This window comes from Alosa pseudoharengus, unplaced genomic scaffold (assembly GCF_046254945.1).
Source record: "Alosa pseudoharengus isolate Yale_2024_CS ecotype anadromous, Long Island Sound unplaced genomic scaffold, YU_APseudo_1.1 YU_APseudo_1.1_scf_7, whole genome shotgun sequence".
Lineage (NCBI taxonomy): Eukaryota > Metazoa > Chordata > Actinopteri > Clupeiformes > Clupeidae > Alosa > Alosa pseudoharengus.
In genome coordinates this window covers 35983217-35995716 of record NW_027468859.1, presented here as the reverse complement: position 1 = coordinate 35995716, position 12500 = coordinate 35983217, and the positions used below count along the sequence as shown (strand labels likewise).

General features: G+C 42.8%; 1 protein-coding gene and 1 long non-coding RNA gene across 7 annotated transcripts in view; one reads left to right on the top strand and one right to left on the bottom strand.

The window, feature by feature from the left end:
- LOC143109314 (unconventional myosin-VIIb-like) overlaps positions 1 to 12500 on the top strand; it is a 65148-nt gene that overhangs the window by 8350 nt on the left and 44298 nt on the right. The window contains exons 7-12 of the mRNA XM_076271967.1: positions 276 to 389; positions 1018 to 1171; positions 1522 to 1598; positions 9295 to 9414; positions 9758 to 9900; positions 11097 to 11307. Coding sequence (XP_076128082.1) covers positions 276 to 389; positions 1018 to 1171; positions 1522 to 1598; positions 9295 to 9414; positions 9758 to 9900; positions 11097 to 11307 — 819 coding nt within the window. The remainder of the gene's footprint in view (positions 1 to 275; positions 390 to 1017; positions 1172 to 1521; positions 1599 to 9294; positions 9415 to 9757; positions 9901 to 11096; positions 11308 to 12500) is intronic.
- On the bottom strand, positions 5839 to 8076 carry LOC143109649 (uncharacterized). Of its 6 annotated transcripts, none has more exons than XR_012983927.1 (4): positions 7849 to 8076; positions 7118 to 7148; positions 6479 to 6597; positions 5839 to 6141 (listed from the first exon to the last, which is right to left on the bottom strand). It is a non-coding gene; the product is annotated as an uncharacterized LOC143109649 (long non-coding RNA). The 6 variants fall into 6 exon arrangements; XR_012983929.1 differs by having other exon boundaries at positions 7885 to 8076; XR_012983926.1 differs by having other exon boundaries at positions 6479 to 7148.

Genomic DNA, 12500 nt, shown 5'->3' with positions numbered 1-12500 from the left:
TTGTACATCGGCAATAAAGAATTTTTAGTCATAAATTTGACACAAGGCTGGAATTTGGTGAACAACATTTGGAGTCGGGTCTGGGAGCAAGGATAGATGACAGGATGTTCAGTCGGTTTTGTGTCGTCTTTTCTTTTCAAATGTAGTTGAATGCTTAATGAGTAGCTAGCTACAGATGATGTGATGACTATCAGGTAAAGGAACATTAAAAGAATATCGTACCAGTGATGAGCAACGTGATCAAGGTCGATAATGGTCACTTACTTTCTTTACAGGCCCCAAACGAGCGTAACTACCACATCTTCTACTGCCTCCTGCTGGGGCTTCCGAAGGATCAGAAGAAAATTCTCTCCCTGGGCAAGCCAGAGGACTACAGCTACCTGCAAGCAGTAGGCCATGCAAATAATATTATCATAACATATCTCTGTGAAGTACACTTACAGCACCTTTATAAAGTTCAGCCCACTCCTGCAACATCTCCAGTTAGAGATGAAATAGTGTGTACAAAGCCTCTGTATGGCACAGAAGATTAGATGATGCTACGCAATAGATAGAACACATCAAACACCAGATTAAGATTAGATGATATTACGCAATAGAGAAAACACATCAAACACCAGATTAAGATTAAATGATGCTACGCAATAGAGAAAACACATCAAACACCAGATTAAGATTAAATGATGCTACACAATAGAGAAAACACATCAAACACCAGATTAAGATTAAATGATATTACGCAATGTACGAGCAGAGTTGGGGAAGGACTAGTTTCATGTGATGGAGTTACAAATTTAAACTACAAAACAAACGTAATTGTAATCCATTACAGATACTGGCAAACACTATGTGATTAAATTGCAGTTCAATCAAAGGGATTTGAAGGGATCTGAATGTAATTTTAGTAAAACTATTTTAATGCATAGCTTGTAATCTCTAACTTAATATTTCATAATAAATAACATAACATTCTTAACCCTGTCTGTGTGTGTGTGTGTGTGTGTGTGTGTGTTGTAGAGCGGTTGTATCAGCTGTGAAGGCAAAGACGACGCGGCTGACTACAATCGTATCCGCACCGCACTGAAGATCCTCACCTTTGGTGACCGAGACTGCTGGGAAATCTTTAAACTGCTCGCTGCCATCCTTCACATGGGCAACATAGATTTCCAAGGTAAGTGTGTGTGTGTGTGTGTGTGTGTCTGTGTGTCTGTGTGGTTATTGGCAGCTTGCCACTAATAAATAGATTTCATCTATCTGAGTTTACATAAGTTGTCAAGTAAATAAACATGTCACCAATTTAACTGGTATGAATTTGCTAAGCAGGAATAAACATGTTTAACTGTAAGCCTATTGTTTATTATTTGGTTATGTGTAGCAAACTATAAACAAGAAGTAAATCATTATTTTATTTTATATCAAGACCTACTTAAAGGAAGATGGAAACTTTTTGGGAAGTGTATGTGTGTGTGTGTGTGTTTGTGTGTGTGTGTGACTAGCTATGTCTGTTCCCTGCTGCTGTAGGCTCTATCCTGGACAACATGGACAGCAGTAACATTTCAGCCTCTAACCACTTCACCATGTCTGCCAAGCTGCTGGAGGTAGATAGCCATTAGCCATCTGACCCCCCCCCCCCCCCCCCACACACACACACACACTTTACCATGTCTGCCAAGCTGCTGGAGGTAGGTAGTCATCAGCCATCTGACCCCACACACACACACTTCACCATGTCTGCCAAGCTGCTGGAGGTACGTAGCCATCAGCCATCTGACACCCCTAGCCCTCTACTGCCTTAATCCTAATCCTTTTTCATCCTAAATAATCTTACATCAACTCTTCTTTACTCTTATGTTTGCCAAGCTGCTGCTGGTGGTCACTAGTCAGTCACCTCCATGTCCACCTCCATCACCTTCTCCATCTCCACTGATACTACCTCCACCTCCATCACCTTCTCCATCTCCACTGATACTGCCTCCACCTCCATCACCTTCTCCATCTCCACTGATACTATCTCCATCATCACCTCCATCACCACCTCCATCACCTTCTCCATCTCCACTGATACTACCTCCACCTCCATCACCACTGATACTACCTCCACCTCCATCACCTTCTCCATCACCTTCTCCATCTCCACTGATACTACCTCCACCTCCATCACCTTCTCCATCTCCACTGATACTATCTCCACCTCTAACTCCATCTTCTTCTCTATGTCCAGTGATACTATCTCCGCTTATCTTTATTTTTCACAGTTAGTAAGCATGGTGGTCGGTCTTTGGTGTGGTAGTCGGTAGTGAGGCAGTTCTATGTGTTCTTCTTTGGTGTGGTAGTCGGTAGTGAGGCAGACTTATGTCTTCTTCTTTGGTGTGGTAGTCGGTAGTGAGGCAGTCCTTTTTTTTAACTTATTTTTTTATTAATCGTAGACAGTCAGCACGGACATACATGGTAAGATAATGAAGCATCTATTACAATGACTGGACTTCAAAAGAAAAAAAAGAGGGTGGGGCAGGGGGTGATCGCTCTCTTCTTTCAAAACATTTTTAGTAAGACAGGAGTCCATCTCTTCAGAAGTTTGTCCCCCTGGAGCCTCAAGTTATGGGTTATGTTCTCCATGCCATAGAGCCCCTACACCCGCTCCCTCCACTGCTGAAGTGTTGGAACAGTGGGCTTCAGCCCATTTACAGTGATACCCTTAATGGCTGCAACAAGAAGGATTTGTAGAAGATATATATCATCCTTTCATTCAAAACCATCAGGGGAGACCCCCAACAAAGCAGAGTGAGGCACTCCTATGTCTTCTTCTTTGGTGTGGTAGTCGGTAGGCAGTCCTATGTCTTCTTCTTTGGTGTGGTAGTCGGTAGTGAGGCAGTCCTGTGTCTTCTTCTTTGGTGTGGTAGTCGGTAGGCAGTCCTATGTCTTCTTCTTTGGTGTGGTAGTCGGTAGGCAGTCCTATGTCTTCTTCTTTGGTGTGGTAGTCGGTAGTGAGGCAGTCCTGTGTCTTCTTCTTTGGTGTGGTAGTCGGTAGTGAGGCAGTCCTGTGTCTTCTTCTTTTGTGTGGTAGTCGGTAGTGAGGCAGTCCTATGACTTCTTCTTTTGTGTGGTAGTCGGTAGTGAGGCAGTCCTATGACTTCTTCTTTTGTGTGGTAGTCGGTAGTGAGGCAGTCCTATGACTTCTTCTTTGGTGTGGTAGTCGGTAGTAAGGCAGTCCTATGACTTCTTCTTTTGCAGTGGTTGAGGGACTCACACCCAAGCAACAAAACACAACACAGTTTAGAGTGACTTCGGTTGACTGAAAAATGAAGACATTTTTAATAATTATTGTTTTTTTAGGGCTATGCCGAGTGCAGAAGTGCACAAAAGTGTAAAAGTGCAGTGGAAACGCCTCAGTCCATGATGGACTTTCCTCAGTGTGAATAAAGGCAACACCTTACAGCACAGGCCTCCTCTCCAGGTGACTCAGCAGGGAGGACTGTCGTCACCATCACCAGGCTTTATCTGTCATGCTCCGGCTTCAGCTCACCCTCACCTTTAGCACGTGTCCACACACACACACACACACACACACACACACACACACACACACACTTTTTCTCTCTCTCAGTGTCTCTCTCTCACACACACACTCTCTCTCTCCCTCTTTCTCTCACACACACAAACAAACAATCCCTTCCCTCGTCTTCCACTGCACCACACCTCCTCCCCCTTATCTTATCTAATCTTATCTGTTGCAAGCTCATCGCATGTCTTCCCACTGCCCTCCCTGCCAATTCACATTCCTCAGGCAACACTTCAGATACTTTAACATACTCGGACTGAGATAGAATAGAATAGAATAGAATAGAATAGAATATGTTTTATTGTGATTAGACTGCAACTGTACTATGATTTTTTTCTGCATCTCACCCTCAGTGGTACACAGTGGGCAGCCGTGGCCCACTGGTTAGCACTCTGGACTTATAACCGGAGGGTTGCCGGTTCGAGCCCCGACCAGTGGGCCGCGGCTGAAGTGCCCTTGAGCAAGGCACCTAACCCCTCACTGCTCCCCGAGCGCCGCCGTTGAAGCAGGCAGCTCACTGCGCCGGGATTAGTGTGTGCTTCACCTCACTGTGTGTTCACTGTGTGCTGTTTGTGTTTCACTAATTCACCGATTGGGTTAAATGCAGAGACCAAATTTCCCTCACGGGATCAAAAAAGTATATATACTTACTTATATATACAATAACAGTACAGTACCCTTATAAAGGCAAAAAGACACAGGATAAAAATGCTAAAAATAATAATACAAGTCAGATATTGCACATTTGTATTTGCAGAAAGACTGCTATTGCACCATTATTTGCTAGTGTTCAGCTCTTTTATGGCACACATGGATAAAAACTGTTCATAAGTCTGTAGGTGCGGGACACTGAGCTACTGAGAGTTCTCTGAGATACTTTAACATACTCTGAAGGAACTACTGAGAGTTCTTTCAGATACTTTAACATACTCTGGCGGAGCTACTGAGAGTTCTTTCAGATACTTTAACATACTTTGGCGGAACTACTGAGAGTTCTCTGAGATACTTTAACATACTCTGACGGAACTACTGAGAGTTCTTTCAGATACTTTAACCAGAGACGGTTGATAAAGCGAGACGATTCACAGAAGGGTTCTTCCTGTTCCCCTATGACGTAGGGTTCACTAGCGCCACGCCTTTTTAGGAGACTAGCGAGAGATTCTTTACACTGTGGCCCTATGGAAGAAATCATTTTTTCTCGGATTATGCCCCAGCCCTTAATTATACAGCTCGAGATTGGGCATTTTAAGGCATTTTCTGTAATTCACATGTGTTCCTTACATTCTGACATCGACATGGCGTTTTTCAGATGAACAGTTAATGAGAAAAACGACTTTGTTTGCCACTTGTCTGTCTGTTTCTGTAACCCACTGGCACGCGATCTACTAAGTAGCCGAAGGTTCTCTGGAATAAGTTACCGTTGCTTACCACTTCGATGTTGATCACTCAATCGCGAAAATGGATTGCGTTCAAATAGGCTGTATAGCAGACGGCCATACACATAAACTAGGGCAGTGGTTTCTCAACCTTTTTTCAGTGATGTACCCCCCTGTGAAATATTTTTTCAGCCAAGTAGCCTTCCCCCTAACCAGCGCAAAGCATTTTTGGTTGAGAAAAAAAAGATTTAAAACAGAGCACTGTGCCATCAGTGTCTAATTTATTAAACTTTGGAACTAATAAACACATACAAAATTCAAACATTTGGATAGTAATCCATGACTACATTTATTGCAAATTATTTGTATATTTTAAAATCTCACGTACCCCCATTTGAGAACCACTGTACTATAGTATTGCATATTATTGTTTAACAAGTAGGTCATATCACATAATAATCTGGACAGCCAGGGGTGCGTTTCCCAAAACCATAGTTTGCATTGTAACCAACAAAGTAGCTAACTTAGTTAGCAACTATGGTTATGGGAAACGTGCCCCTGGTTAACAAGTTGCTAACTAGCACACCTAACCAGACGTCTGCTTTCTCAATTAGCCTTACCTCTGATGTTTGATAAAGTAGCGCCAATCGATGTATCCCACAGCGCCGCCACACGGCCATATCTTTAGGCCTACTACCCACGCAAATTACAATGGAAATACACCACTTATTTTTTCATTGACATAAGGCTAAAAATATGATGAACACTGGCATTTCTCTTTCAGATACCATATTATTGAGCTAGTAGAAGAAAGAGGTAGCTTGTTAATATAAGGAGTGCCGACTTGTCCATCCGATCCAAACAAGTAAACCTGAGGAAAGGAGGGTATAAAGTGTGTGAGGCTAACTTTGAATGGTATGGTTTTATTTGAAATTCACATTTTCAACAAATCCCACAATTTAACACCTGCATACATAGCCACATTCTGCAGTCTACCCACAAGGAAAAGAATAGCACAACTGCCCTAAACCCCCTCCATCAACTGCCAGTAGATGTGTCCTGCATTGAGTGGTAGTTAAGCATTTACAAAACTAAATACTGTTATTGTCTTTGAATTAACTAACATCCTGAATGGAGTGTAGGAAAGCAGGATCTCTTCGTTTGGTTGGATGAAGGTTGAAGTCATATGGCCAGCATTTACAGCACCTAAAACAGAGACAACACCACGCAAAGTAAAAAAAAAAAAAAACATCATGAATTACAATTATGTTCTTGAAATTAAGTTACTACACCTGCACATTGCTTTGCTTAATATGATCCTTCATACTATAAATGCTGTGATAACACAATAGGACTGAAGACTATGATACAGCTGGAGAGGCTGCCAAGTTAGGCAAATACTACGACTGACTTCTTTGAGGCCATGAACAGGCTTTTTGATGTCTTAAATTCACGGTATAAATGTCCATTCAAATCCCCTACTCCAGTTTTAGCATCAGTCAAATTGTGATTACAGCACTTGATTACAAACACAAACACTTACTTCTCAGGCGCATCTCTGACCCCAATCCATGGCGTCGTCCTATAGGACCACAAAGCAGACATCAGATCCACCATCTTACGGAGAGCCTTCAGTGGATTGAGTCTTGGACCTTCAGGTTGCTAGAGAACAATACATATAGTGCAGCAATCATTCTCAGTGTGTTAACTAATGTTGAATAATAGATCTTTTTTTCCATACAGAGGGAAGTTTAAATCTAGTTACAGAGTTTCATAGTGACAGGCTGTTGGTCGAAACATGTTGGCCAATGCAGCCAAAAAGGCTTTTCCTTTGGAGTGCCTTTTGTAGAATTAGTTTCAACTTTATTTTGGTAGTGTTTCATGAAGTCTTCAGGTCTGATTGTTAGTAGCCTATATGAAATTATATTTGATATGTTTAACTTTGAAAGTCTGTAACTTGTATAGGGCAATTCCACGCAAAACTGTCACATCCATAATGCCAACTAAATACCATGGCATTGTGTTGGTGTTATGGATGTTACAGTTTTGCGTGGAATTGCCCTATACATTTGAATGGCCACAAGAGCGGACAGTTACAGAACACAGTACATAGCATTGACTTATCCTCTGAATAACACAGGTTCAAGTTCATTCCTCCCTGTCATCGCGGGTTCATCCTCACCATCCATAGCGTCCTTCTGCTCGTCCAACAACTGGGGAGAGAATTAGCAAACATGACGTTCATTTTAGTGCTGCTTGATAAGGGTCTGTGCAAGACCATCCGAGAAAAACTACTCACAACTGATGTAACGTTATTCAACACAATCGTTGAGCGCCACCCTGACTACACATTTGCCATCAGAGACAAACTTAATACAAAAATATGTAATGTGCAGGATCGGGGCAGAGATCAGTAGAGAAAATCGTCGCGTCATCAAGGACAGACAGAGAATATGGCGTAAAACTAAATGTTTCACTAGCTGCTACGCTAGGCTGATAATAAAATTCAGTGCACCAACAACTGTGTACATATGGTAGCTACTCATTTTTTACTAGCAACTAAACACATTTCAAAACTGCTAAATCAATGTCGCTTGCAGTAGATCTGATCCACAAGCTATAGTGATGCCGATTTAGGTAGAGCAAATATCAGGTTCGTAAATTATCTTTGTAGCCTAACTACCAAATTAATCTGGTAGCTAGTGCCTCAGCTAGCTCTGCTATCGGTATCAGATGGTTAGCTAGCTAACGTCAACTAACGTTACTCCTCAATGAGCTAACATTCATGACGGCGACACGAGATAATAATAATGTTATTACCTAAACTCCGCAGACATTTTACTACATAGATAACTCGTTACACTGACACAGACTAATCACAAATACCTTGCCACATTTCAAACTGCCACTTACCTGGAAATCAGACAGCATCTTGCCACGACGATGTACCAAATTCAGTCACCCAGGCCAGCTCCAGTTGGTCACAGCAAGAGAGAGGCGCGAAAATGAAAAATATTTGACGTTTTCATCAACGAGGTAGCGTCAGCGCATTCTGACCACGCCTTTTTAGGAGGCAGGAACTGTGTACAATTCCATTCCATTGTAGAAGCCTGTGCTGCTTTATCTTTGTATATTAAGGATCTTTGCTTTAACATACTCTGACGGAACTACTGAGAGTTCTTTCAGATACCTTGAGCTACTGTAGATACAGTTTGTAGAGTACTTTGTGACATTGGTCTCTTAAAATTAAAATTCATTGTAGAAATAGATTTTAAGTTACATTTGAAGATATTCTTATTTTTAACATTTGATGAGTGCAGGTGCAGTCTTCTGTACATTGAGTTCTGTAGGCTGTACGCGTCGCCTTGAACACAACCCCAGGGCTCTCTTCCATTGGTTTGCATTGGTTTGCAGTGTATACAAGACAGCTGGCTAGGCGCTAGGTGATTTGTGTGCTAACTTTAGTGGATACCCGACCAACACAGAGCACAGGGTTTTTTGGCGTAATGTCAAAATGGCTATTGATTCACATACTGATGATATTTCTAGGTCATTATTAGACATCTTAGTAAACTAACGTAACTCCGCATACCATTCTAAAATGGATAATCTGTGTTTTGAGGCGGGTTCATTTTTCAGGTTTGTACAAATCTGAATTTAAGTGGTCGGTAGAGACAGGGTGTGTTAATATTTTGTTAAATTTCATATTTCTAAAACCCTCCCTGCAGCAGGGAGCATGTGTGTGACTGACCTAAACTCGTCATCGGAAGTTTTGTGAGTCTCCCGCGTGTTGATAGCGGCACCCTGGCGCCTGACACAAATTTTATACAATCTCCCGCAACACTGCCCTAAACTGGTCATGAGCTCCTCAGACTAACAGTGCCTGAACCAGTAGAGCGGAAACTGCCGCGGTTAGCGATAATGTGGCTAGTGTGGTAGTGTGTGGTTTTACACAAAGGCCGAGCTAGCTATGTTTCTCTATAAAAGTCACACCACTGAGACAAGCAAAGGTCAAGCTCTGGGACAGTGTCATAAACTTAATCTGGAGTTCATCATAAATGCAACAAATATTGGATAAACCCGATAGACTATGAAATTATTTGAAAAATAGTGCTTGTATATGTTCTGTCCAGATTGTTGAAGGCAATTGCAGGTTGCTGAGTTGCCAAAGAAAGAGTAAAAAAACAGTTGCAGGGAGGAGTGATGAGATTGATGAGATGAGAAATGAGTGTCATTTTTCAATATGAATGGAAATGTTTGTTGTCTCTCAGGTGGACACTGCCTGGGTGTGGGTGTGTGTGTGTGTGTGTGTGTGTGTGTGTGTGTGTGTGTAATCATGGTGTTTGTGTTGTTTCTCAGGTGGACACTGACAGTCTGGACGCCAGTCTTACCAGACGAACATTCTCAACCAATCGGGAGCGAGTTTCTAAACCTCTGAGTTCTGAGCAGGCCAGAGACACAAGAGACGCCTTCGTCAAGGTCTAAGAAACACACACCACACACCCACATTTGTGGACTGTACATGCAGACAAACAGAGACACTCTCTCTCTCTCATACACACTCACACACACACACACACACACAGGCACAGACACACACACACACAAACACACATGCACAGACACACACACACACCACACGCACGCCGCACAGACACACACACACCACACACATGCACATGCACACACGCACAGACAATGTCAGTGTGTGAATGTCTGTGTGTGTGTGTGCATGTGTGTGTGTGTGTGGGTGGGTGTGTTTGTGTTTGTACGTGTGTGTGCGTCAAGCAGCCCTCGTAGTTAACACATGCATTTCTTTTAGGCCATTTACACCAAAATGTTCTTGTGGCTGTTTGAGAAGATTAACGTGGCCATTCACAAAGCTCCAGCCCAGGGGATGAGCACGGGCTACCAGTCTATTGGCCTCCTGGACATCTTCGGCTTTGAGAATTTCGTCACAAACAGGTGAGGTGTCTCCCAACCACAGTGTAAAGAGGATAAAACGCATGCACATCCAAATCTGATCCTGGGTGCTGGACAAAACACTTGAGAAAAAGTTTTTATTATTTTATTACCGTGACGTTTCGGGCCAACTCAAGCCCTTCATCAGACGAGTTGGCCCGAAACGTTACGGTAATAAAATATAACTAGTGGGAGCATATACTGGTGTTGCGGACTTTTTCCTCTCTTTTCTCGTCTCCCAACCACAGGCCATGCTGCGGTCAAACCCCTCGAGCCCTCGCACCTTTTCCTGAGGACATCCCTTTATTTTTGCTGTGATTTCACCAATATTTGCACACAAAAAAATGCTGAATTGACATACATACAGACAACACTATTCCACAGTTTGAGAGGTGACCTAGTCAATGCAGTGAACAGTGAAGGTCTTTGTAGGGACTACTACTACTACTACTACTACTACTACTCAGGGATGGATTACTGCACGGGCCTACCGGGCCCAGGCCCAGGGGCCCAAGGGGTCAGGGGCCCCTGAAGCCCAAGCTTTTGCATGGAATCATTGCCTCAATATCAACAAATCAGGATGTAGGCTATGAATCTGATTGAATTTAGTATTGGCCATCCCCAAAATGCACCAGAATACAGGAAATCACCCCCCCCCCCCCCCTCTCCCACATAATCGACAATTGGGGGGCCCTTAATACATCTGGGCCCAGGGGCCCAAAAGTTCATAATCCGTCCATGCTACTACTACTACTACTACTACTACTACTACTACTACTACTAATGCTAATACTGCTGCTGCTACTACTAATGCTACTACTGCTGCTGCTACTACTACTGCTACTGCTACTACTACTAGTTTGAGGGTCTGAGGTGATAGGATAAGATAGTGAACAATTTAGGCATTGCCTCTGTGATGGGGAGACTGGATTTTTCCCATCTTTGAAACTTCAGAATCAGTAAGGGCACATTTTCGTAATGAGACGGATTAGTAATCATACCAGATCTGTTTTGTAGAGATGTATAACGTTTTATTTTTTACTGCTAGATGTTAACATGCATGTGATCTTCCCCAGAGAGTTACATAGGGCGAGGGAAGGCAAACACCAGGGTGGCAGAGTGGCTAATCGGGATACTTAGGAAGCCATTTTCACGAGTTGACGAGAGCCGTGTTTCCATGTTCCCATGTTCCCTTGCAGCTTTGAGCAGCTGTGCATCAACTTCGCCAACGAGCAGTTGCAGCAGTTTTTCGTGCGGCACGTCTTCAAGTTGGAGCAGGAGGAGTACACGCTGGAGGACATCTCCTGGCAACGCATCGTCTTCACCGACAACCAGCCCACACTGGACCTGCTGGCCATCAAGCCAATGAACATCCTGGCCCTCATCGACGAGGAGAGCAACTTTCCCAAGGTTAGAACTCGTTCTAGAGCCACTTTCCCAAGGTTAGAACTCGTTCTAAAGCCACTAAACATCCTGTTCCTCATCATCGATGAGGAGAGCCTTTTTTGTTTTATTTATTAATTTATTTAGCAGATGCTTTTCCAGAGCAACTTACATATGTCAATTTGGTTAGAACTCAGTGAAAAACTATTCTATTGAATGCATCTTTATGATGTTTTTCTTTTCAAACCAAACTTAACAAAGATCCACGAGAAAAAAACTGCATGAGAAACTCTATAGAAGCCTGTTAATATTGAAGCAGGATACTAACACTTGAAAGATTATTGATCCAGTACTGCAATAAAATCATTGTATTTATTTTCCTCATTGCAAATCACACATATAAACCTGTCAACCTGTGTTCCATCTAATGAGATAATCCTTGCATTGTTCTTTTATTTCCAAAATGTATCACTATATATATGTATATATCACTGATTGCAAAGACACATGATTTTATAAGCCTGACGGCCTCCAAACAGGGCAAGGGTGCAGTTGAGACATGCATCTGATTACTGTTGTATCCATGACGATCTACACTGTCCGTGATAGGGAAGTGCTGGGATATCTTTAAGCTGCTCGCTGTTGTATCCATGATGATCTTTAACTGTCTGTGATAGGGAAGTGCTTTGATATCTTTATGGCATCCACAACATGGCTGACATGGTTTCAAGAGTTCAGGCATTAGTCATTTTTATGCAGATTTGAGTTGATTCAATAAGACATGAATAATGTACGAAAGCTTAGTGATAAACAACACTGGGACAATAAAATTACATTGGATCCTACTCTTTCACCTCCAAATCTAGTTTGGAGAGAACCTGTGTGTTCTGACGTGTGGAGAGAACCTGTGTGTTCTCACGTGTGGATAGAACCTGTGTATTCTGGCGTGTGGATAGAACCTGTGTGTTCTGACGTGTGGAGAGAACCTGTGTGTTCTCACGTGTGGAGAGAACCTGTGTGTTCTCACGTGTGAGGAGAACCTGTGTGTTCTCACGTGTGGATAGAACCTGTGTGTTCTGACGTGTGGATAGAACCTGTGTGTTCTCACGTGTGAGGAGAACCTGTGTGTTCTGACGTGTGGAGAGAACCTGTGTGTTCTCACGTGTGGATAGAACCTGTGTGTTCTGACGTGTGGATAGAACCTGTGTGTTCTCACGTGT